This window comes from Mytilus galloprovincialis, chromosome 6 (genome assembly GCF_965363235.1).
Source record: "Mytilus galloprovincialis chromosome 6, xbMytGall1.hap1.1, whole genome shotgun sequence".
NCBI lineage: Eukaryota > Metazoa > Mollusca > Bivalvia > Mytilida > Mytilidae > Mytilus > Mytilus galloprovincialis.
Window position 1 is genome coordinate 90,417,422 of NC_134843.1, and position 25,986 is coordinate 90,443,407.

Consider the following 25,986-nt stretch of genomic DNA (forward strand, 5'->3'; position numbering starts at 1 on the left):
TTTTGTCTTCTCTTTGATAAGCAAATTCCAACCAATCAATTAATTTGTAGCTGGAAAACAGGTATTAAGGAATCCCTTGTTTCTAATGATTGCCAAACTAATTAATCAGTTATTTGTGCATATATACACAAATAATTTAGTAAATTAGCAAATTTATTTCTTCTGCAAACAATCTTTAGAAGGAAATTTGAAATATTTATACGTAATCTGTTACTGTTTGTTTTTATATTTACTTTTTGTGTTAATTTGACTTTGATGTTCTGTACAACAGTTTAAACTGGATAATGTACCCAATTAAGACCAATCTCCCAATATCTTATTTTTTTAATTGAGTTGGTATCAATTATTAATATTGGTTCACACTTGTGGTATTTTTGGTTTTGATCACTTAAAACATACTTAATTGATATTTCCCATTTGGATCCAATTACAAATACATCTAAGAATTATATCAAATACACTAATTTACCTTCCTAAAACTTTTATTTGGAAGGCTTAAATTATCATTTAATTCAATTTGTTTTTACTTTCAAAAATGTTCATTCTAAATATAATTTTATGTTCCCAATAGTCATATAACAATGATATTTGTTTTGCTTAATGTGATAATATACTCAGGAAGAAAACATCATTCAAATCTTAATTTTAATTTATTGATTTTTTTCCGACAAAAATCATTGTTTCAATTCATGGATGCAATTATGATATTCCCTTTTCAAGTCGGTTCTTCCATAATTTATACATTTCTGTAATTTTCCTGAATTCTCTGATGACTTTCATATAAGATTAAGAAGAATTTTGTGATTTTGGCTGGCATGCGCTTGATTTTATTTTGCTTAATAATACAAAGCTTAAAATCTTTGTGAAATTAGATTTTCTGGTCAGTAAATGGGTTTTTTATTGTACCATATGTCCATACATTTTTGGTGGGGATTTTTTTTTATTACATTTTACATGTTATAGGGAAAATTTAAAGAAGATCTCAATTACATTTTTTTGTACTATAGAAATATATGTGAATTACATTTTTTGTACTATAGAAATATATTTTTTGTACTATAGAAATATATATGAATTACATTTTTTTTGTCCTATAGAAATATATGTGAATTACATTTTTTTGTACTATAGAAATATATGTGAATTATATTTTTTTTGTACTATAGAAATATATGTGAGATTTTATTTTTGATTGTTATATGTATATATCTTATGAAATCTTTTAATGAGTATGTTTTAGTTGTCTTATATATTTTAATAAAGTATAATCATTGACTTAGTCCAGAGAATTTCTTTCAGACAATTACAAATAATTGTTTACGATACTGGACATCATTTATGTGAACCATGCAGAAACTTTGGAAACTCTGGATTAGCAGACAGACAACAATTGTAACAGGTAAGACCTGTAAAACCTATCTAATATCTGCCACTGGAAATGATAACCAACAATCCATGTGAATAAACTAGACCGAACAATATTTCTTAGCTATTAAAAAATATTAAAATACAAAATCCTCATGCTTTGAAATTTTTAATACTACTAAAAGACATCATTCCCCAAACATTAATTCCATTTTTAGAAGTATAATATATAAAACTTTGAGAAAAAAAAATTTGATCTTTCATGATAATCCGTTTGTAGTGAATAAAGATGTCTTCTGGTGATGATCCACTCATTACTGAGGATTACAGGGAAACAAGCTATAAAATCCAACAATAACGGATTTAATGTCTTCTCTCCATTATTCCTGTAGTTCATCTGTGACTCCATTTAGAACATTAATAATTTAATGAGGCTTTCCAGCATTTTCTCTCTAGGGCATAAAATTGCAGGTAAAATATTTATACTATGGACAGGTGACACATGGATAACATTAGAACAGGTGACATGCCTGTAGAACAACCATATGGGAATTAAAGACTTAAATTGAAAACTAAATGATTTAATGATTTATAACATTTTAACCATATGTTAACCTTTTCTATATTATATCAATTTTGCAACAATTATATAAAAACAGCTGCAATCCTTAAACAGGAGTCAATAAAACTAAGAGAGGACTCCTCTCAGGGACTCCTTGTAGCAGGATATGACAGACTTTATTGAATGAAATACTAAATATTTAATCAGTCTGCAAAATAAGCACTTAAGGTGAGGCTGACAATTGGTATAAGGCCTGTGAGTTTGTCTTCAATCTTACTAGTCTCTTTTGTTTACAATTTAGCAGTGTGTATGGCTCAAATATATTTAAATAAGTTTTTGAACAATAAGACCTTTCAAACACATTCCATTATATATATAATGATTGAGGTTGGATGAAAAGGTAGTAATGGATGGGGGTGGAGGATTTGAATGTAACTCCTTAGTTGTGCAGTTTAGAATTGATTGATATCTGACACTTAGTACAGGTCTCAAACATCAGTGTCTGTATTAAGACATCTTACATACAGTCACTTTGTTTTTGACTGATGACAGCAGTTAAAAGCTGAGGGTAAAGCAAACTATTTTAGTTACACATCAAGTAATGACACTCACAAAACTGAGACTGTCATTTAATTGTCACATGGAAAAACAATGTGTCCCTTCATTTCCTACTACATCCCCTCCTTCCCTCATAATCCTTACTTCTTACTCCCACTGGTGTCCCTCCATTTTTTACTACAGCCCCCTCTCTCAGAATCCTTACTACTTACTCCCATCGGTCTCTCTCCATTTCCTAATATATGCCCCTCCCTCAGAATCCTTTCTATTTACTCCTACCTGTGTAAAACAATGCATCCCTCCATTTCCTACTACATAACCCCCTCCCTCAGGATCATTACTACTTAATCCCACATGCTTTGGTTCATTTCCTACTACATCCCCCTTCTCTCAGAATCCTTAATACTTACCACCACCGGTGTCCCTCCATTTCCTACTACACCCCTCCCCCTTTTTCTTTCAGAATCCTTACTACTTAACTCCCACCTGTGCTAAACACATTACATAAAACATCTGTTAAACATTACAGCTGGCAGACAGACTGGTTCCAGCAAGGTATGTGAAATCATATACCACATGTTATCAATATCAGAACACTACACCATGCAGGGTTAGAGGTCAAACAAAACATAACAAATCTGGCAGAGTGATGAAACTGTTACATAACTCCCCTACTCTACACATGAATTTTACATTAATTTTCAAATTTGTCTGGATAAAAGATATTTTTATATTAATGTTGATTTGTAAGAGTTAAGACTTTTAATTTATCTTTTTGAGATCTAAAGATAATGATGCTATTTTAACAGATATGGTATTTTGCAATTATTTGTTTTCATTTAAAATTTACAAAAAAATATTACCGCACTGTGGGGTCAGTATAAATAGCATCTCTGACGATGACTTTGATAATATCAAAAAAAAATTTATATAACTGTTTTTGATTGTAAAAAGATGAATTAATAATGTTAAATAATTTATATTGACACCTATATAAGCTGTGATTTTTTCCACATACACAGCAATTATTCTGTAATTTAATGTTGTCTATTCATTTTACAATTCACCTGCTGTTATGAAACTGACTACAAAACAAACTTTGAACTGTCTTGAAAAAAACATTTTACAAAGATACTGAAAAAGCAATTGTCAATAAATTACATTTATTTTCAATTTACTACATTCCCAGGTTTGTCTTTAAAACAATTGCATACTTCAACAGCAACCTGAGGACACTGACAGAAAATTAATATGGAAGGAGGATGTTATTGCCCAAGGGAGATAATCAGGTGTAAAAGCAATGAACTGGTCTCCATGGGGACAAAGTCAGGTGGCAGTCATGTGATGATTCAATTAGTGGCAGATTATTTTCTAGAGAACTTGGGCCTGAAATGTGATGACAAATGAACAGAGATTACCTAGCCAGAATTTCTCAGAAATATTACTCTAAAGCAGCATGCTTAAAATAGACTTGCCTCTCTGTAATATATAGTCCTGTCAAAGTCTATCAATGAAACTATTAAAGTGTTCTGTATAAAAGACAATATGACTAAAGCAAGTTTAAATGCTTTTAAAAATAAGTGTAATAGTAATTTGTGATACACCTAAATGTGACAGAATCCTAACAAGACAAACATCTAAAACAGTTCAGAGGACAGGCATATCTTCTTCAATGAGAGACACACATCTTTGTATAATGTGTCCAGGACTTAATCAAAGCCCTCAATTTTTAATATACTGAAGATTCCATTTAAAAGAAAGCCAACAGAACTTCAAAGTTCTTAATTTCAAAAGCTTGTTATCTCAACTTAAATCAAATTCAACTTTCAACAAAAACAAGAGACAGCAACACAAAACACAACACAATAAAATTGACATACATATACCATTTCATATACCAGTTTTTGGTTTCTAAAAAAATATTCTTCATACATTATATAATAACATTATATCTGAAGTAACTTTGAAATAGACGTAAAATTAGAAAACTTCTGAATTTAACATTTTCTTTGGCAGAAATCTGACAAGTTCTATTGTCATTTATTACAGTCAGATGCAATATATATTTACATTTACCACTTAGGAGAATATTTTAAACTTCTAATGATGCTAAGCTTAGAATATTAAATATCTCATAAATTTCAAGACATTTAGCTCCAAAAATAATGAAACAATAAAGAATTTCTTTGCTTAGGAATACCATAAATTGCTACCTCTAAACATGATAGATATCAATGATACCAGGCCAATAGATGATAAACACTTCTGACCATTTTCTAAGTATGATTAAAAGTAATCATGTTGATGATGGTGACATGAGTATAAAACTCAAGGCTTCTTCAATATTCATTAACTAATTAACACATGTGTTGGACAGGCGTTTGCATGTCAGCTTTCAGATTTTTTCTCATTTCATATTCTTATTGCTTTCTTGATCAATAAAACATAGGATAAAAAATTAAGAGAAAATGACAGTACTGAGTTTTAATAACATGTCAACATGCAAAGGAATCTAATGGATTAATGAGATTTTGTGAAGTGGACAGGGTGTTAAATTGGTCTGAGTGTGGAGGGGGATAAGGCATCGAGAGGGACAGTACATGGACAGGGTGTCCTTTACAAGCACTTTTAACCAGAATTAAATACAGTATAGGTAAAATCTTTCTTTGATCTCCTTGAAAGAGAAGCTACAAAATTCTATATATAAGTATTAATTTTATGTTTTTAAGACAAAGTAATATTATGTTTCTTGATCATCATCATCATTACAAATGAGAAAATCTTATTGTAGCAATACATGTTTCACGACAGAGAGAGGATTGGATTGGTATAAACAGACCTGAAAGAGACAGACTGTGACCCACTCTAGGACAGAATGCATCAGCCACACTGCCTAATAGTGGTGACACACTGTCCTAGTGACCCAACCACAGAACATGCTGTTATTTATACATTATTGTTGGTTGTTGATTTATTGCCAATTGGGAGTTTTTTAAAATTCAATTTTATGACCAATTTGAAGCCAAATTAACCTTTATCTTTGCAAAACTGGAAAAAATTGTTTAACAGGAAGGTTCACTGCACAACAAATAAAAGAATGACTTGACAGTTATGACAAATAATGTTTCTAAAATGATTGAAAATTTTCAGCAGTTTTTACAAGTTTGTGGGCTTTTTAACACAAGACAATGATCTTTAAGAAATGTTATCCATTTATTCCATGTGGACTGTTCAAATATTATAAGGTAATAAGTGTTAAATATGGTGACTTCAATTTAAATACTGTAAATTCAGAAATTTTTGCGAGGGTTTTATTATTGCAAAAATTGCGACAGAGTTGTAAACTCAATAATTCAAACTCGCATTTTGAAATATTCTATATAAATTAAACAGGATTTTTCTCAAATCGTAAAAATTAAAATCGCAATAATAAATGCACCCAATAATTTGTGAATTTATAGTATATAAAGTTAATTGATAAGAATGAAACAATCCAACAATGAATGCCACTGTTACCACATTATGCAAGCAATCGAACAGAGAACCCTAGCTACAACTGTAAAACTTAAGATATGCATTGGCCACTGTAATTCACTGCCACAATCTGGTCACCTCTTGATCTTGAGGAGGAAGCACAATCCTAACCCTCAGCTAGTGAAGATGCTTATATAGATGCCACCATGATGGCTAGATGTGGTTTGAGACTGCTAGCACTGGACAAATATACCTACAGCTACAACTGTGAAATGTTCATGAGATTGGCCAGTTACAATGTCCATACCATACTGCTTCTGATTTACAGATGACCAGACACAGGGTAACTGTGATCTCAATACCAATAACATTGCAGAGGATATAATAACAGATTAATACTGATCCATAATTGACCTAAATTTTAATTAGACAATATTTTGATTGTGGTTTTTCCAAACCCAGCATTCGTCATCATACATTTAATCACACGTCTGTTTCAGTATATTAGCCAAATGTTACATGTCCTCTAGGAGTCAACTTAATAAAATTCAATATTTCATGCAGCATTTGGTCAAATTCAATCATTATATTTATATTTAGTAATATTCATGTTTATTGATTTTTTGTTGCAAAAGAGGTCTAGCAAATGTTAACTCTTTATTAAAAATAATTTTGGAAAAATCTGAAAACTTTACTTAAATTAAAACAAACAATGGTAATTGTTTGTGACAAAATTGTTATTGTTAAAACAGGTCCAACATACAAAAACGATAGGGAGATATTTTTCAAGGAGATAAACTGTATTTGTCCTAATTTTATACATCTTTCAAATGAGGCAAAATTTGTTTGGTTATTCACTAATGAAAATGTGTCTGTACTTAAATATTTAGGGAGCTATATTATTACATGTCTAGATGTTAGACGAAATGTTAATTAATGACAATTGTAATTATTTTGTGGTTCTAATCCTGCCTGGAATTAAATGTATATGATTTTTATAGAATGAAGATAATAACATCTGTTTGAACTTTTTTTTTTTTTTTTTTATTTAATGTTTAATTTTAGTTTATAAAATGTTTTTCTGTTACAAATCATGGTGTATGTTTTATGTGTACATGCTATACTGCCCATCAAGGACCCTTGATTGGAATAATAAATATTCTTATTTGGTACAAACTGGTATTTTTTTGCTTAATATTGTCAGCTAGTGAAGAAAGTTAAATTTTGTTTTGTGATATAATTCATTGTGGTTTGGGTTGTCATTCTCTGCATACTTTCACAAAAATATGCATGACTGTCCTATCTGCAACATTTTATCAAAACTATCTTCACTGGTTATGTGGATGGTTCAATATTGATTATAAAAATTTGTGAAATCATTTACAAATCTTTTACTGACTGATTGATTGCTGTTTAATTTTAATATTAAGCTAGTATGCTTTGTTCTAGACTGACATACTGATGCCTGTAAGCTCCCAATTAAGGCATCAGGCAACAGAAAAACACATTTTCAGACACATTATTCGGACTCTCATTGAAGATCTTAAAATGATAAAAAAAAACTCTGCAAATATTACAACTTTAAAGTCTTATCAAAAACCACTGCCTCCAATGAAACAACTGACCAGATGTCCAAAGATGTGTAATGTGACAGGGTTTAACTGGAAGGTCATAAAACAGTTTCAAAACAGAAACATTCCACCATATGGCAAACACATGGCATAATTCTCTTGATATAAGCCAGTGCCAAAAACCACTCTCACTTCTCACTGAAGATAGTAGATGACAAGTTTAGCATGTGTAACCATTTGAAAAGAAAACACAACTGGCGCCAGTTTGCTATTAACTCTTTCTAATGAGAAGTACAGACTGTTAACAGAAAAGCCAGACACAGCCAGGCACAAAGCAAGGGTTAGAGACCCTCTTATAATTAAGAACAATTGCAGATATTGAATTCTAATAAAAGTCATGTTGTGAGCTGCAATTAGGATTTAATGTTTTACTAATAGTTTCATTTTGTAAATATATATAAGACATTATAACTCAGTCTTTAAAGAGAACCATAGGTGCAGAGTCAATAATGCCAGAATTGAATATGTCAGATAAATAGAATAAAATCCAAAGGAAGTCAATTCTGATAAAAGTAAGATAAATGGCTGGACCAGGAGCATTGGCATGATGGGGACCTGGTTCCTTTAGGGTTGAAAATACTTATTTATTTTTGTTTCTTCCCTTTTTAGTGGTTCCTCTTAACCAGATATAGACTAGTTGAGATTTTTTTATGATGCAACCACAAAGTTAATGAAAGGCAACAAAGTTTTATTAAATTTTGACCAATGAATGCATGGCCCTGATCTAGGGAACAACAGGAAATAATCAACTCGTCTAGAAAGGCTTACCAAATAAAGATATTGAACTATCAATATGTCTTAGCATTTCAATATTAGCATCATTATTCTCATTGTGAATTCTTGCAGTTATCATAACAAATGAGGTAAACGTAAAATGTTCAAGGAGAGGGTATTTGATGTAAATAATTAATGTCCCAACTTTGTTTTACATTAATCAAATCTTGTCCATAAACATACACAAATGTTATATAATATCATTTTCATAACTTCTATACAAAATATAAATTTGTGCCCATTATTGAAGTGAAATTAAATACTTTTTTCAACAAAACTAAGATTGCATATGGCTATGGTAGTTACATGTATTATGTTACAGTAGTAATACACCACAACCTGTGGACAAGTACAGATTAACTTAGAATTTGACACATGAACACCTTACCAGCAATTACTGTTTTGAGCATCATCATAATACCAAAGATTATCCAAATCCAAATTAAACATTAATAAATATGGTGAATAATTATGATTAACTGTGAAATTGACATCATGTAATGGCCAAAGAGATAAGACTTTATTCTGTGGGAAGTTTAAGAGCTGACACAGGTAAAAGTTTGGTGACAGGTGTCCACGGCTGCATGTAAACAATTCAATCATTTTGTTCAACATGTAATTATTCTATCAGATGTTATTGATTCTTATAATAAGAAGGAAAAATGCTTTTTATTTATTTTCATAACCATTTATATCTGACTTTTTTATGTTTAATTAACCACCCACATATTGATGAATGTTAAAATACTTGAGCTAATGACTTCAATTTCGTTTAAATGATTATTCATTGTTTTATTGGGGGGGGGGGGGGGGAGGGGGGGGGGCTAATTGTTGCGTGTAAATATCATTAAAGGAATAAACTAATGAAAATTATATTTAAAGACAATATTGTGGTTCATTATATAATCAATATAAATACATGCAGTACATTTTTCAAGATCAGTACAAAGTTAAAAAATCCTTCTGGTTCAATTGTGTGTCATTGATTGACTCCTGGTTAAGAGAATTTAAACTGCACTATAATAATGTTTTATAACCTTAGGAATCACAATCCCTGCAACATATGTTGAACCAAAATTTTTATTTATCAATAATTTTCTTTATTATTTTCCTTACTCCAAATTGTATGAAAAAAAATGTAAATCATAATACAAGATGTTGCAAATTGAACAATTTAATGTTCTCTGATGCTTATAAGTTTACTGTGTGGCTGATGGCTGTAAAAAGAGGTTAAACATTGGTCTATCAAAAAGGCCTTATGCAATATTTGAAAACATATGTACCCTGTTTTTAAACTATATCTCCCAAATCCTTGAAACGAGATAATTTAAAAAGGTAAATTTTTCAAAGTTTGTCCACTTGAAGCATTTCTTGTTCAGCAGATTTACAGAATTTTCATATAATACAATTGAAAAAAGATAAATTTCTATTTCTTTTGACAATACATTTGAAATTATGCAGCTTATTTGTTTTGTTAATTAAAAAGTTGTTTGTATTGAGGAGGGTGCATGGACTCCAGACAGGCCTGTAGCCAGGAATTTCCAAGAGGGGTTCGTTGGACTCATGAACTCGACTTTAACAGTCACAATTTGAACAAAACGTTGACTTTAACAGTGCTTATTTGATTTCAAGGGGGGGTTGGTCCGAACCCCCCGAACCCCCCTGGCTACGGGTATGCCAGACCTGCAGAAGTATTTATATTGTATCTGAAGGAATTCTTACTATATGATACTGTCTATTCTAGGATTTTATGTGTTTTGTGTTATTTGTTTTGTTGTTAAGCCATCGACCCCTCAGGGTATAAATATAAATGCATTTATGATTAAACATAATGGTAGTTTTTTTCTCTCTTCAAAATGAGACCGCAAAGTCTAAACAAATTCTGAATTCAAAGAGCTGTACATGTCACCAGCAAAAACTAAAAGTAATTTATTTTCTTTAAATTTCTGCAACATCAAGTTTCTAAATTCTTCAATAATTAGTTCCCTACAAAATTGACTACTACCCACCGCCACCCCTTTCCATGTAAGTACTTATGGTTATTTATTTCTCCATATCAAAACTCATTAACCAAAGGTGTAATTGATAAAAAAATATTTACTCTGTGTTAGAGTGATAGTTGATTGATTCCAGGGAGGTATTGATTAATAGTGGTCAATACCAACTAGGCCAGATGGGAACTAGGCATATGGCTAGTGATACTGAACAGCTGGCCAATGCATACAGAGGATCCAATAAGGGGATTATACTTGTTATAAGGATCTCATAGGGGATATCACAAGTTTTCTACTTAATATCTGGGTATTGGTTATTCATCATGGTATGACCAAAGTGTTAATTTCTCAATGGAACACACACCAATTTTTTTGAAAAATAAATTCAGGACAAATAGAAAATATTTTTTTTTATCTAAACTAAGCAAATTTCAAATAGGTTAATAGCATTCTTCATTAATGTATGTTTAAGGAAAAAGAGAATTCACATTAATTTTGATCATTAACAATAAAAGAGACTACAATTGAGATAATCATTTAAAGGATATGACAATATAATAGTTTATAAATGTTGAAAATGTCAGGACAAATAGAGTAAAAATATGATGATGTATTTAAAGGAGTCACCATGCCCTAAATAAACTCTAACTATAATACTTGCATGATCAGTAAACTGTGTAATCTGGGTCAATTTGGTTAAAACACTCATTTAACATAAATATTAAAAAGGTCATTTCATAATAAATGTATTAAAGTTTCAAGTTGATTCTATACCAAAGCTTTAAACCAATATCAGACATTCAAAGATGACAGGAAAAGTACATTATCACATGAATTGCATGATGTCATCTCAACAGATTTTTGATAAATGTGAAAAAAATGCATTCCAAAACTTTTTAAGAATTAGCATGATCAGATTTCCAGGTTTCCTGTTAAAGTTGGGAATGGTACCCTGAATAAATAAGGATTACACTGACAACTTCACCTGTTTCCACAGCTGCAAAGTAAAATCTTCCATTTTTACATTCATAAATCAATTTCTGATAAAAACATGAGATAAAACTGGAATCATCTTCACCTGTCAAATTATATTGTCTCATGCATTATCATCATTAAATTACATGGCCTCAAAGCCGTTAATTAATTTTAATGTTCTCCTAAAAACAAAAAGAAACAAATTACTAGATTGCCCTTTGGCATCAGAACCTTTAGTGATGACGTGATCAGAAAAATACCATTATGTTCGTATAAAATCCAAAGAGAAAGATAAATATAATAGAATGCCCTGATATCAAAATTTTAAGAAATGACTAAAAACGAAATACACTTGGTAATTTCATACACCCATCTTTGATTTTCTCCAATGAAAAAAAAGATCATGCGGGGAGTTTGCATTTATATTTGTAGTTCCTTACCTTATGTTAGGATGTCACTTGGTCAGTGAAATAAGACTTAATATACTTGTCCAGTCAAAGATTGACCCTTGCAGTGGTATACTTGTCCAGTTAAAAAGGACACTGGTATACTCGTCAAGTACAATAGGATACTGCTATGCTATTGTAAAATAGGACCTAGTATCCTTGTCCAGAGAAATATACAAGAAGCTTTTTCTTATTGTCATTTTATTATATATACACCTTGTAAAAATTAACACCCTGAATGATACCTAATCTTGCGAAAATATTTTTTTTTTTTTAAATCTATACCCTGAAAGTGTCATTTGCTTTATATCAAAACATGTTTTCGTTGCACAATGTTAGTGATATATTACAGTTTCAGTTTAATATTATCTAATTAGCAAATCTTTCCAGGAGTTCATTTTGAATTTTTCGCACATATATTTGTTTTCCTTGATGTGACACTACCATATATATATATATATACTCATAAAATATGAACATGTGATTCCAACTTGATACATGCATGCAACATATGTCTGCAAATTAATACCTTTAAAAGGTATGCTTGTTATTCAATTTTTGGAAGCGACAAGAATAAAATTGAAGTTTTAAAGAATACTGAACAATCCAACAAGAAACAGTTAAGAAATCCTTTTTTCTTTGCTTATACAATATATGTTTATCCAAGTTCCCTACATTTATTTAAGTAGATCTATCTACAGTGGATTCATTATCATATGTTATATGTTGGATACCAGTTGGTGTGTTTAACCAGAAATTTAGATGTTGATGGACCAGGATTGTATGTTGACTAAATCAAATATCCCCAAAATATAGTGATAATCCACAGCAGGTCAAAACCAATATTTTCTTTTAACAGTAACGTAATTAAATTATCATTTATGAGCATACTTATTTGGTCATTCAATAATATTACTTATGACAACACTGATACAGACTGTTTCTCAACAATTTGAAAAGTTTCCATTTGATGAAAGAGTATAAACCCTAACTCAGATTCAATATGGAACAATCATTGGACCAAATCATGTTTTTTCATCGATATGAAAGTGGTATCAAAATATAACAGCATTAGTGCCCTCATGGCCTCATGTTTTCTCTGAAAAAAGCTGGATTATAGTCCTGCCAATTCTTTCCTTAACATATATGGATCTTCATCTGACTTTACAGCCACTAAATAGTTTTATTTATTAAATCACAAAGTGACATCTCCATAGAAATAGAAATAATTCATTAGCCATTTAAACTATAAAACAGTTTCTTTTTCTTTTATTGAACATTTACTAATTTTGCATCAGTTCACTTTTTTTTATTTTAAAAATATCTTAATTTCAAATTATAATTCCAAACTCCATTATAACAAATTGCTGATTAACCATGTTAACTAATATTGACTTGAAATACAAACTTATTGTTCCATTACTGAATTTAACACCTGCCTAAAAAGCTTTTTTTTTTTTTTTATTGTGAAAATAACAGTGACCCCACAGGAAAAAATATACATGTTTACAGTATAAGATTTGGAGAATAGTGGGAAAATATTTACAATTTGAAGTATTATGAGATGAAAAATATTTACAATCAAGAAGATAGTGGAAGAAATTTACAATTTTGAGCATAAGAGATTGTTCTCTACACACAATGTATATACAAGTACAGGGACACTTGATAAATTCACAATTCTGAGATTGGGGGACACACAGTACATATAAGTTCAGAGATAGCGGGACACTCAGCACCTACAAGTTCAGGGATTGTGGGACACACTGAAAGAACATACAAGTTCCTGAAAAGTGAGACAATTAGCACATACAAGATTTCAAATGTGGCTTTCAGGTCAGATACGGATACTGTACATACAAGGAAGGAAAATTACCTAACAGATGAATTTAACAGGTAATATTACAACAGATTATGAGTACATTGTACTAACAATAGGAGTATATCTAAGAACAAATTTACAAAAGTTATACATGTATATATGAATAAAAGGAGAACCACACTGAGATATATGGTATATTTTTAGACGTCAAAGATAAGGTATAAAAGATGTCTTTTGTCATATCATTTAATAGCTTATATTATGATTCTTACTAAAATAGAACAATTAATTATTCAAATAGAATAGTATTGTATTGATATTTTCATCATAAAGCTGCCAAGTGTGTATTTTATATTCAATAACTCTATTATTACAACTCTATGAAACGGAAACAGCTTTCTATTAGCTCTTTATATAATGCTGTATTGTCATCTATTCACATTTTCAATACTAATTTACACAAATATTCCGAAAAATTTCAAAAGTTATCAAGTTATTTTGTTTCTGTCTACCAGTAGTTATATTGTCCCATATTTGTCTTAAAACAGCAATTTGACTGAGTTTTATTTGTGAAAATACCAAAGATTTTTCTAGTGGATTATATCAAAACCAACGAAACAACATTATTACAAATTTTTTTTTATCACTGCTGCTTTTTTCATGATGTCATTATTTTGGCCTACAAATGGTAAAATCTGAAACTCTTGTATATCATTTCTCGACGCAGAAAAAAAATCCAGTACAAAAAAGGTAGCTTTTAATTCAATGTTTTTTAATTTAGTGAGCCCTTAAAATTACAAGTCATGTGTCTGAAACTCTAAAACAAGAGTGCACACACTGAAATGTCTCGCCTTCTTTACTAATCATTGATATTATGTTGAAAGTCCTAAGTATAAAGCTTTATTACAACTGTCACATAAACTTAACATTAACGAAGATAGCTAAACAAAGACCAATGAACCATGAAAATGAGGTCAAGGTCAGATGAACCATGCCAGGCAGACATGTACAGCTAACAAAGCTTCCATACAACAAATATAGTTGACCTATTACTTACAGTTTAAGAAAAATAGACCAAAACACAAAAAACTTAACACTAAGCAATGAACCGTGCAATTGAGGTCATGGTCAAATAAACCTGCGTGACTGACATATAGATCATAACATATTTCCATGCACCAAATATAGCTGACCTTTGGCATATAATATTAGATAAAAAGACCAAAACTTAAAAACTTAACTTTGACCACTGAACCATGAAAATGAGGTCAAGGTCAGATGACATCTGCCCGCTAGACATGCATACCTTACAATCATTCCATACACCAAATATACTAGCCCTATTGCTTATAGTATCTGAGATATGGACTTGACCACCAAAACTTAACCTTGTTCACTGATCCATGAAATGAGGTCGAGGTCAAGTGAAAACTGTCTGACGGGCATGAGGACCTTGCAAGGTACGCACATACCAAATATAGTTATCCTATTACTTATAATAAGAGAGAATTCAACATTACAAAAATTCTGAACTTTTTTTTCAAGTGGTCACTGAACCATGAAAATGAGGTCAAAGACATTGGACATGTGACTGACGGAAACTTCGTAACATGAGGCATCTATATACAAAGTATGAAGCATCCAGATCTTTCACCTTCTAAAATATAAACCTTTTAAGAAGTTAGCTAACGCCGCCGCCGTAGCCGCCGCCGGATTACTATCCCTATGTCGAGCTTTCTGCAACAAAAGTTGCAGGCTCGACAATAAAACAACTTTTGATGAAAAAAAAATATGAAAAATTAAAATGAAAAGTCTTATTATTAGTTATATTAGAGAAAAAGTTAAAGGTCAAGTCAATTAAAAGAAAATCTTATATATACCTGTTTCCGATAAACTGTCTGTATTGTCTGGAGTCTGCATGCTTAATAAACTACAAAGACATTTTTATTCCATAATTTATAAATATGAGAAATAATTTGACAAACAGCAGATGGCCCAATAATACTGTATGCTGAATTCTATATTAGATCAAATATTAGCTCTGGCAAAATCATTGTTTTATTGGAAGGAGCAGGCAAAAAATTGACCAAAACTTTTTTTCTTGGGAATGGAACAGGACTGAGAAATCTCACTCTGTTCCAAAATTGATTTTGGTTCAATAATTCTATTTCAAAATATATTGTATTGTGTTTTAATTTGGAAATATTGCAAAACCTGCAATTGATCATAAGCTTGGGAACCTGCCATTTGAAAAAAAATATTGAAACGATAATTTCCCACTTTTAAATCAATTTCAATTGAAAATAAATACCATTAATTACCTTTAAATTATTAATTGAAAGTCTGTGTTTTATATCACTTACATTTAATTGTTTTCCTAATTGAAATATTGCATAAAGTATCTCAGATATATAACAGGACCATACTATATTGTATTTAAGTCTTTCTTAATGCAAATTTTATCTCTACATGTATTACTGATTTCCACTTTGAAAAAAAAAATCTTTCAATTTTAAATCATACAAGATAGATTGATTGTTATTTGTTTTCAGCAATAATCACGCAAGATAATCAGTCTGATTTTAATCAAGATTTTGTTATAGAGACAATGAATTTATTTTAAACCAGATTTATCATTTCTGATTTTTTTTTAAATATTCATTTCAATTATAAGTACTACACAGATAACTTCATGTATATGTTTATCTCTTTACTGTTTTTACTAATATTTCCACTTTTAAAAATTATCTTTTAATTTTAAATTATACAAGCTGAGAACGATTGTTGTTTGCTTCAAGTCCAGTAGTAAATCAATCAAAATATCTGAGTCTCCATTTTTAGTCAAGATTTTGTAAGGGAGACAACAATTTCATCGTAAACTAGACATATTTCTTTGGTTTTTCAATATCTATTTCAATAGTACTTACTACTACAGATACTTTGAATAAATGACTGAGGACGTTTATTCATCAATGTCAATTATGAATTTTAAATGAACATTGTTGTCCTACCATCAGGATCCTCTTTGTTTTAAGTCAAGGAGAGTTATCAATGCCTTACAGAGAAGACATTTCTATAGTGTTTTAACATTATCAATTGGTACCATGTTTAAACTGATACTTTTCTTCATAGGTATGTAATTAAATTCTATACTGTCTTATCATTCTTTATGAAGTCCTTACATAGACTGCAAAGTTAAGATAGCCAAAGAAAATCAGCTTTTCTCCAATTTTGTCAAATATCAGGCCAGACTCCATCCAGATGTTTTCCTATCTGTGGAATTAGTTCATTGATTAATTACAGTTTTCTCTAAAAAAAAATCTCCCTGATTTAATAACAAGTCTGGTATCATCTGGATACTGGTAGTGTAATTAATAAATTTTGGAATAAAGTCATATAAAACTTTGTTATTTTTTGTTTGATACAAATATTAAAAGGTTCTCTTGGTCAATGAGATAGAGAGAAGGTTAACAGAATTATATTTGTTTTGCTTTGTTAAAATGTACAATGTCGGAAATTATTAGTTTTCAATATCAGATGTCAAATATTGTTTTTTTCTGTCATTCGATTGCTTTTTCATTCTTACAAAGAACAACCTATTTGCAATGTTTTGTCCTTTCTGCACTTCAAATACGACCTTATTCAACTTTATTCTCCCTGGTCTTTGGAATGAACAAACATACTCACTATGTCCTTAATGTAATCTATAAATGGTAATTAAATTTTCCAAATACAGAAATGGTGATCTGGATTTTATAATTGTCTTGTATTCTGTTTTATATCTGTATACGATCTGAAGTAATTGTGACAATATCAAAGATATATTGTTTTATAAATAAAATTAGAAACAGAACAAAATATTTGAACAAATCGTAATCTTGCTAAATTACTAAATTTCTACCCTTAAATCTGTAACAATAGAACTTAAGAAACAGAACAAAATATTTGTACATGTATATTGTAATCTTGCTAGATTACAATAAATTTCTACCCTCAAATCTTTTACAATTTTATAAGTGATGAATAAATTATTTTTACAGCTTTCCATCAATTAGTTACAGTTATCATAATACACATTATCACTTAACAAACTATTTCTTTAGTCTGATTTAATGTACAGTTTATTACCTTTAAACATATTTTAAAGTCAACCAGGTGAAATTCTCTTTGATCTTGGCCAGGTATGACTCTCCAGGTGTATCAATATGATAATCTGTGAGACAGGTGTAAATACATTAGGTCAGGTGTAATAATAACAAGGTATTGATCAGTTAACACTATGTAATAGTTTGATCAGGTGAAAATAATGGAAGTGTCATCTTTTATCTTTTAATCTTTTATATTTGGTTACTGTATAACAATTCCTGCAGATTTCTATTTCTGACAAAGGGGGTGGAGTGTGGTTAATTGTTTGATTTTTATTGCTATTTAGGCATCCATGACACAAGTTTATTTGTAAACTAAAAGAAGTGTTACTAGAGAATCAATGTAAGCCATATTTTGGATAGAAACCTTACCAACACACTCTTAATTTAAAATGATTATTTTTTTTCAACTCCAAATTTCTAAATACAAAGAGTAAAAGCTACTAATAAACTCATCATACTCACTGATACCAGGACCGAAATTTTATATTGATGCAAGACACACGTTTCGTCTACAAAAGACTCATCAGTGACGCTCGAAATCTAAATTTAACCAACCAACATCTAGAGGACCACATAGTCTTCAATATGTATATGTCAATCTAAATATTCCCCAAATTTAAAAAATTTGTAACAGCAGAAACAAAGATCTGCTATCAATTTTACACCCAGTATTATATCTCTTAATCAAAACTTTCTGTTACTTTAGACATTTCAAAACTGAGTTAATAATTCACTGATTCTTAAGTAAATCGTGTTGCCAAAAAGCTTACATGTACTTTAAAAGAGCATGCTATACATTATCTGATTTCTTGATTGTTGCATGCACAAATAGGTGTATACCATAAAGTGAGTGCTGCATTTACACTCATTGTATGTCCAGTATTAAAGTCTAAATTCAGTTAGATAGTATCAGGAACGAAAGACTACAAATTATTCTAAAATATATTTCAACAAAAACGTTATTGTCACACAAATTCAAATCTGTTTAAAGGTTGCATTAATTTTTGTAAGACCTCATCTGGTTAGTTTGACTCAATGAATTAAGAACAATTCATAAGCTCTTCTCTCCATAATTTATCTTTACATAAAATGCCTGTGATCAGCTGGCATAGCCATGCTTGACTTTGTCAACAGTAACAAAAGAAATTTGACTAATAAAAACCTCTATCCATTAAATAATATCTTGAAAATAACCATCAATTTTTTATTTTACATTAAGAAAATCTTAAAATTTTAGAAATTAAAGCAGGTCTATATTTTAACATTAAGAAAGAGATACATTTTTCAAAGGGAGGAAACAAATTTTCTGCCAAAGCCTCTACCCAAGTCAGGAATATATGTCAGTTGTTTTTCACTTGTTCTATTGGTTGATAATGTTAGATTTTGATTGACATGACAACTTGTAACCAGCATGTTTATGTCAACCAAACTTGAAAGAAAATGAATAAATAATGGAGATTCAAAGAAAATGCCTTTGTGACAGCAATACAACAACACGGAAAACAAGACAAAATATCTCGATTCCACACAACACAAATACAAGGGTCTAATTTCAATGGTATGATTCAAAATTTTATTTTGCAATTATAATTTTTAATAGATTGATTATTGTCTCTTAATGTCATAACAACCTTGTCCAAACAATGACCAAAAAATACAGCATTAAATGTTACCCCAGCAGTGACCATTTAAACTGAAAACCATGTGGTACCAGAAAGCGGTAACAATACAATATCCTGTAGGTTTAATATCAAATGGTATTATATATATATAGGCAACACGCTGTACATTATTATTTTATAAATAATCAAATCCAAAGTAGACAAAATTAGAATATATACAGCTGTTTCAGTCTATGGAAATCATGTAAGATTTAATACATATATATGTATTTATGTATGTTGTATATATACCAATATAATGTGGAAAATTATTGAAAATGAAAAAAATAAAAAAATGACAATAAGTCACACGTGTTAAGAATGTAAAAATTAAGGGCTGCCATGCATACTACAAATAAATCTCTTTAAATTCTTATAGCCTTGTTTTTTCCTTATCTTTATCAAGGAATTGTATATTTAAAAGGAATGGAAACGCGGCCGACTTCAAAGAAAATATTATGATGCATCTCTTGCTTTGACCGGGTGTTAATTACACCCCATCGCTCTAACTGGCTCATTACTTATCTGGTAGAAGTTATCGAACGTGGTCATTTAATCTGACACTAGTTATCTAACTTGATAATGATAATTTTTTCTTCTTGGGCATGTTTCTGTAATAAAAAATAATGACTAAAACATCATTCTAAGGGGAATTCTGTTTCAATTTGCTTGGCGTAAAATAAATCATATTATTGTTATTTTTGAAGATAATTCGAAATACACATTCTATTGTAGAGTAACGGTACTTACATTGTGTAGTACGAACGTGGTAAAGTAGCTAAGTGATAAATCATGAAACGAAAAATAAATTAATCCAAGAAAAAAATAATATAACAATACAACCACATGCAAAGTTAGTAATAAAAAACTTATTATTCAATTTTTTTTTATCGTATTATTTCATGAAGGTATGTCATAATCAGATGATATCGGACATTTTACGAGTGTTAAAAAGTTTTCATGCCAAATAAAGAACATTTTTAAAATGTAACTAAATGACTGTTAAAGAAAGAAGTTAATAAATTATTATGAAGGAAGGAAAATTTTAACAACTTCAGTATATTATCTAGATAAAAGAACTCAGATTACAGGTGTTATAATAAACAACGGCATGCAGGATGTTCCAATTTGCAGGTATAATATATCATATGAATCAATGATAAGCTAATTTGTCTCTGGTCTTACATACTTTTAAGATGTTAAAAATTAATAATGTCGAGCTCACCTGTTAATTAATGCTAAATTATGCAGAGATGCAATAAATTTTCTAATTAGAAACAGTTAAAACTTTCCCACATTCGCATTTTATTTATTTTAACAGCAAAGGAATACTTTTGCGGCCTATAGACTACTGCTCTGGGAGAAAAAGGAAGGAACAGTTTTGCTGTTTCGTATGGTAATTTGCGGCAACGCTATATAATGGCAAACTGCATTCTAAACAACGATTTAGTATCTAAAGCAGCATTTGACAAAAAAAAATGCATATCATCGTACATGGTATATAAAAAGGCACAATAAATCCCAATCGTGTGTCTTCTGTATATATCTTGTCTGTTATTTCAAACAAAATGGCGTCAATGTGAACTATAAACATGGGATTTTGAAAAATCATAGCTAATTCGTTTTTATCACCATTTTCATAAAACCAACACTATGCGATAGAAAAAAGACTAAGCTTTTAAATTATATGTCAATGTCACATCTATTTCAAGTAGTTATTTAACTTATACCAAAATACAAAGTGTCGATGTATTTGTTGACGCACAACTTCAAATTTTCAACATGTTTCGAAATAAAATCATATATATTGTACCAATTACATTTAGCATTCGTAATTTAGATCAAACTGTAGAAAAATATTCCTTCTTTAAAATGATATCTCATTTTCTCACTTTTTTCTTTCTACTTTCCAATATAATAAAGAAATCGTAGTGCACTCCCAGATTGATAGTCATATTTTGACAGAATATTGAAACTCAAAACTGAAATTTCGAAAAATCGTAGAAAATTCTTAAAAGTTACAAGAAACTTCAAAAAGAGCCTAAGCGATAGAATAAGGTTTCAGCTTCATAATGATATCAACTGTTTTGTTTTGCACTTCGCAGTTTTCAAGTTTTTAGAAAAAAATCAAAACACAGTATTTTTTGTTTAGTAATCCGGATGAAACTCCCTCAATTTTCAAGACCGAGGTCTATTCTAATGAGAATTTACTCAATACAATATTACAAACGTATGTTTGATGAGGCATTAAAATGATACCTAAGGCCTTACTTTTTGCTAGGAATAAAAGTTTATTCTTGATTTCGGGTTTCTCTCTCATTTATATCGTCTCAAGCAAGATGACCCAGTGAATTAAAAGACCGATTTATATGACAGGAAATGGAACTCCGTCATGGTTTTTTATATTATTCATCATGCTTCCGCCTGAGCCAGACATGGTTTATAGCTCTGCGGGTGCGCTGTTGGTATCCCGATTGATCTCGAGCCGCGTTTCCATTCCTTTTAAATATACAATTCCTTGTCTTTATTGGGAAAAAATATTACTTAAAAAGTTAAGAAAATAATTATAATAACATTTAAATTGATTTCCAATGAACATAGAAACACCATGTAATTGAATAAGAATAAAAATATAATTGTCAAACATTAGCACCAACTTAATAATGATATGGATCTTTCTTTTGTGTAAACTTGTAACCATATGTCAGATATTTCAAAATTTCATCATTAGCTTGTCACCTTTGAATCAATGCAACAAATTATAACTTCTCAATTCAAGCGACAATTACAAGCAATTCAAGTGTTAATCTGCTTATTCAAGATACCTTTAATAGGGTCTATTTACTTGACTCTATCGACACCTCGGTTACCAGCACTGATCCAATGGTATTGTTACGCTGGAGGACAGGGTGTAGCGTTCAATGGCTGACAGATTGTCACATATGGTTTGACATATGTCCGTGTATAACATGGTCTTAGAAGTTAATGAAGACAATTCTAATAATACCTGCATCGCATCAATACAATTTTCTGTTATTACGGGAAAATCCAGCAGTATTTACAAAGTTCAAAAGAAAACACAATAACGTTCTTGGAGGCCAAATTAAAACAGTTTTTTGTCGACATGAGGGTTTAATTATCTATAAAAACAAGATATTTATTCAACTTCATGTCCTGCAGTAGAAACTGCATGGAAAAGATTATCAGCAGGATATTAATTATTGCACAAGTCTGAGAAATGATATCATAACATTTCTTAATTTCCTTTCAAATTTTCAGTCTGAGTAAATGTCAGTTGAAGTATATATTTATTTATTTCGTTTTATTTATACATTTGTTTTTCCATCATTATTATTTATTCATAAAAATGTTTGTTTGAGAAATGATATAACATTTCTTAACTTCCTTTAAAATTTTAAGCCTGAGTAAATGTTAGTTGTGAAGTTTTTATCTATTTATCTATCTGTTTTATTTATCTATTTGTTTTCCATCATTATTATCTATTTATACAATTTTTGTTTGAAAATTATCAAAGTTTAAAAAGATGTTGCTTTTTCCCAGTTTTTCAAGAACAAAACTTGTTAGTAAGAACTTGGCTGTAACAACCATTAGAATAATTTGTATGACAGAAAAGGGCCCATTAAATACCACTCTATCATTATAACCCCACAATAAGTAACAATCTGTATCCCTGTTCAAATCACTTTTAATACACTGGTTCAAAGATATCAATTTCTCTTTCACCAGTCAATAGAATCAGCTATGTAAATACTTCAAATCGTTATTTATGGATGCTAATTTTTGTGCAGTCCAATAAAGAATTTTTCAAATCAGTTAAACTGCATTCAAACAAACAATTATTTATATTTAATATCTGAATTTGATAACGTCACCAATGTTCACATTTTAAAAGTTGAAATTTCAAATAAAAAACAAGTAAAGGTTTCAATATTATCAGCATTTTGCCATTTAATGAAATTATTAGCAGTTATACAAGTGATTGCTGACGAAATCCTTGACAGAACATTATAACTGCTATTTTGTTAATAACATTAAATGCCATACAATTATAAAGCATTTTTAACATAAAAATAAGATGAGATATGATTCCCAATAAGAGTTCAGAGTTACAAATAAACTATCTGAGCTTTACTTCTTTTTTTTAAATCATGCAATATTATTTATCAGATTGAACATTTAACTTTCAGCAGCATATTTTTCTCTAAAATTGACAGATTTTTAAATTAAAAAAAAAATGTTTTGACTGAAGTGATGACTGATCTGAAATAAACAAAAAATATTCTAACCTTGAAATTTTTTTGATTCAGATCATATATATATATTTAAAAGATGAACACAATTAATTCTTCAACTGTGCTAGTTGTGCATTCACAATGCATTAACAGTATCAAATGTTGGCAATATACAGTCACTGACCTTATAAAGCTTTGTTTGTGACCATGATAATATGTTTCACCCACATCAAATTCAAAATTGTTGAATTTTATCTAAAATATTTCAATTTGAACAGTTGTACTTAGAGTTGCAATTAAAGGGAACAGTGGTTCAACAACCATTCATTGTCGTAAAATAACATATTTTTTGTACTTTGGCAAAGCTGAGATTCTGTCTTGTTCAAAAGCCTTTATAATAGTAAAAATCACATTCAGTAAAAAAAAAAGAAAAAGCCTCTATATTATAGTCTCTCCTCTACAAACTGGTATTAATTAGTTAGCCTTATTCCTCAATTACACATTAAACTTTTTATCTGAAAAATGAAGTGGCACTTCAAAGGTACAAAAGTCATTAAGTTTAAAATATCTATGTCAGAATGCCTTATAATATATGGTGGGAACTGTCATACTTTAATATAAACTAAATACATCTTGATATCACTGTTATGATTGTCCTTGACCTATGTTACTGATCTCAGGTGTGAAACAACCAAGATCAATGAAACATGAGATGTAGGTCAAAGTGACCTAATTTTTGTGGGATTCCAGAATTTTTCTCATGTATCTTTGCACTTCTTTATACTACAAGTCTCTTCATATTTGTGCACCAAATATGAACAATAACCTAAGTCAATGAACATTAAACTGGAGGTCAGAGTGATCCATTTAATTGAGCAGGAGGCTTTTATTAAGTTCCTTTAGAAACTGTTCACTGCTGCAATGCTGTACATCAATACACCAAATATAATTGACCTATTGCTTATTGTTTCTTAGAAAATGACTCAACCAGGAAAGGTAAACATAGAACAAATGAACCATGAAAAAGAGGTCAAGGTCAGATGAACTATGCCAGGCAGATATGTTCACCTTACAATCAATTAATGCTTTAAAAATAGTTGACCTATTTCATGCTGTATCTAAGAAACAGTTTACTTAACCATGAAAACTTAAGATTTACCAATGAGCCATGAAAAGGAGGTCAAGGTCAGATGATACCTGCCAACAGACAATCACCTTACAATCATTTAATAAAACAACTATTCAAAATCCCACAGCTTTTGGCACTATTTCTGACTGACAATATCCCACACATGAAACAAATTTTCAGGTCAGACTAACTGTGACAGCTATGACACCATTCTTTTCTGACAAAATCCAGTCAACCATTACTTGTTAGTGTTGACAATATCTATTACAAAACTGTCAAAATATACACAGACATAATAGTATCACATTTTCTGACAAAATTTCTAGACTATTACTTCATTGTTAGTGTATATTACCAAACTGTCAAAACATTGCCATAGTATAGGTGTTGTCTTACATCTGTATCAACACCAATGTTTCACACTATCAGTTTATTTAAGCTAGAGATAGATATTAACAACTATCAACATTATACAAGTGCACTTGTTGATGTAAACCTGGCTTCTTATCATCAGAGAAAACTAACAGATGTTAAAATCATTACTTGTATAGTATTTTAAGCATTAGATCCGCATTGCAATATCATATGTTTTGAGTAGTTCTTTTGGCTGGGGTCAAAATAATTGATTTTGCAGATTTGGCTGCGACAGGCTGGCGCCAGACAACATGTGCAAAATGACTGCAGAGATACTAGCGGATGGTAGATGTTAAACACATGCATTTTTATAATTTATATACCAGAAACCATCAAGCCTTGTCAAAAGATTACTCAAGATAATTACAAAAACATATTTTTGCCACTTCTCTGATACTTAAAAAGGCTATATAAACAGTCTTATAGGCACTCAGAATACTTTATAATTGTTTCATTGGCCCTTTTGTGATGCATATAAATGTAATGCTTACATAGGAAGCCTTTTGTTATAATACTAGAGGTAACTTAGACATAACAGGTTCAGACTGCAGGATAAGTTGACACAAGTCTGATAAAAAACAAGTAAAAAAACATACATCATTTTATCTTACTATAATGTTTGTGTTTTTTTTTCACTTGTTTACTTTTTCACTGTTTTTTTATTCTTTTTTCCTCTTGATACTTATAACTTAACTTTAAGTTAACAGCTTAAAGTATTACATTTTTTTATACTTCTTATTCTCTCTAAGTTTATGCAAAACATTCTTTGTCTATTCATTC

The 25,986-nt window shown here is 30.0% G+C and overlaps 1 protein-coding gene across 6 annotated transcripts in view; it reads right to left on the reverse strand.

Moving 5' to 3' along the window:
* Positions 1–25,986, reverse strand: part of LOC143080671 (protein CBFA2T2-like) — a 51,670-nt gene that overhangs the window by 16,529 nt on the left and 9,155 nt on the right. The window contains exons 1-2 of one of the 6 annotated variants that reach the window (XM_076256639.1): positions 17,730–17,811; positions 15,482–15,531 (exon numbers count right to left, since the gene is read on the reverse strand). The exons of 2 other annotated variants lie outside the window; for them this stretch is intronic. In XM_076256639.1, the coding sequence (XP_076112754.1) occupies positions 15,482–15,521 (40 nt within the window). In that variant the 5' untranslated portion in view covers positions 15,522–15,531; positions 17,730–17,811. Of the gene's footprint in view, positions 1–2,895; positions 2,915–8,752; positions 8,887–15,481; positions 15,532–17,729; positions 17,812–25,986 lie in introns of those variants that run through there. 3 more of the 6 variants (XM_076256637.1, XM_076256640.1, XM_076256644.1) reach the window with 3 other exon arrangements.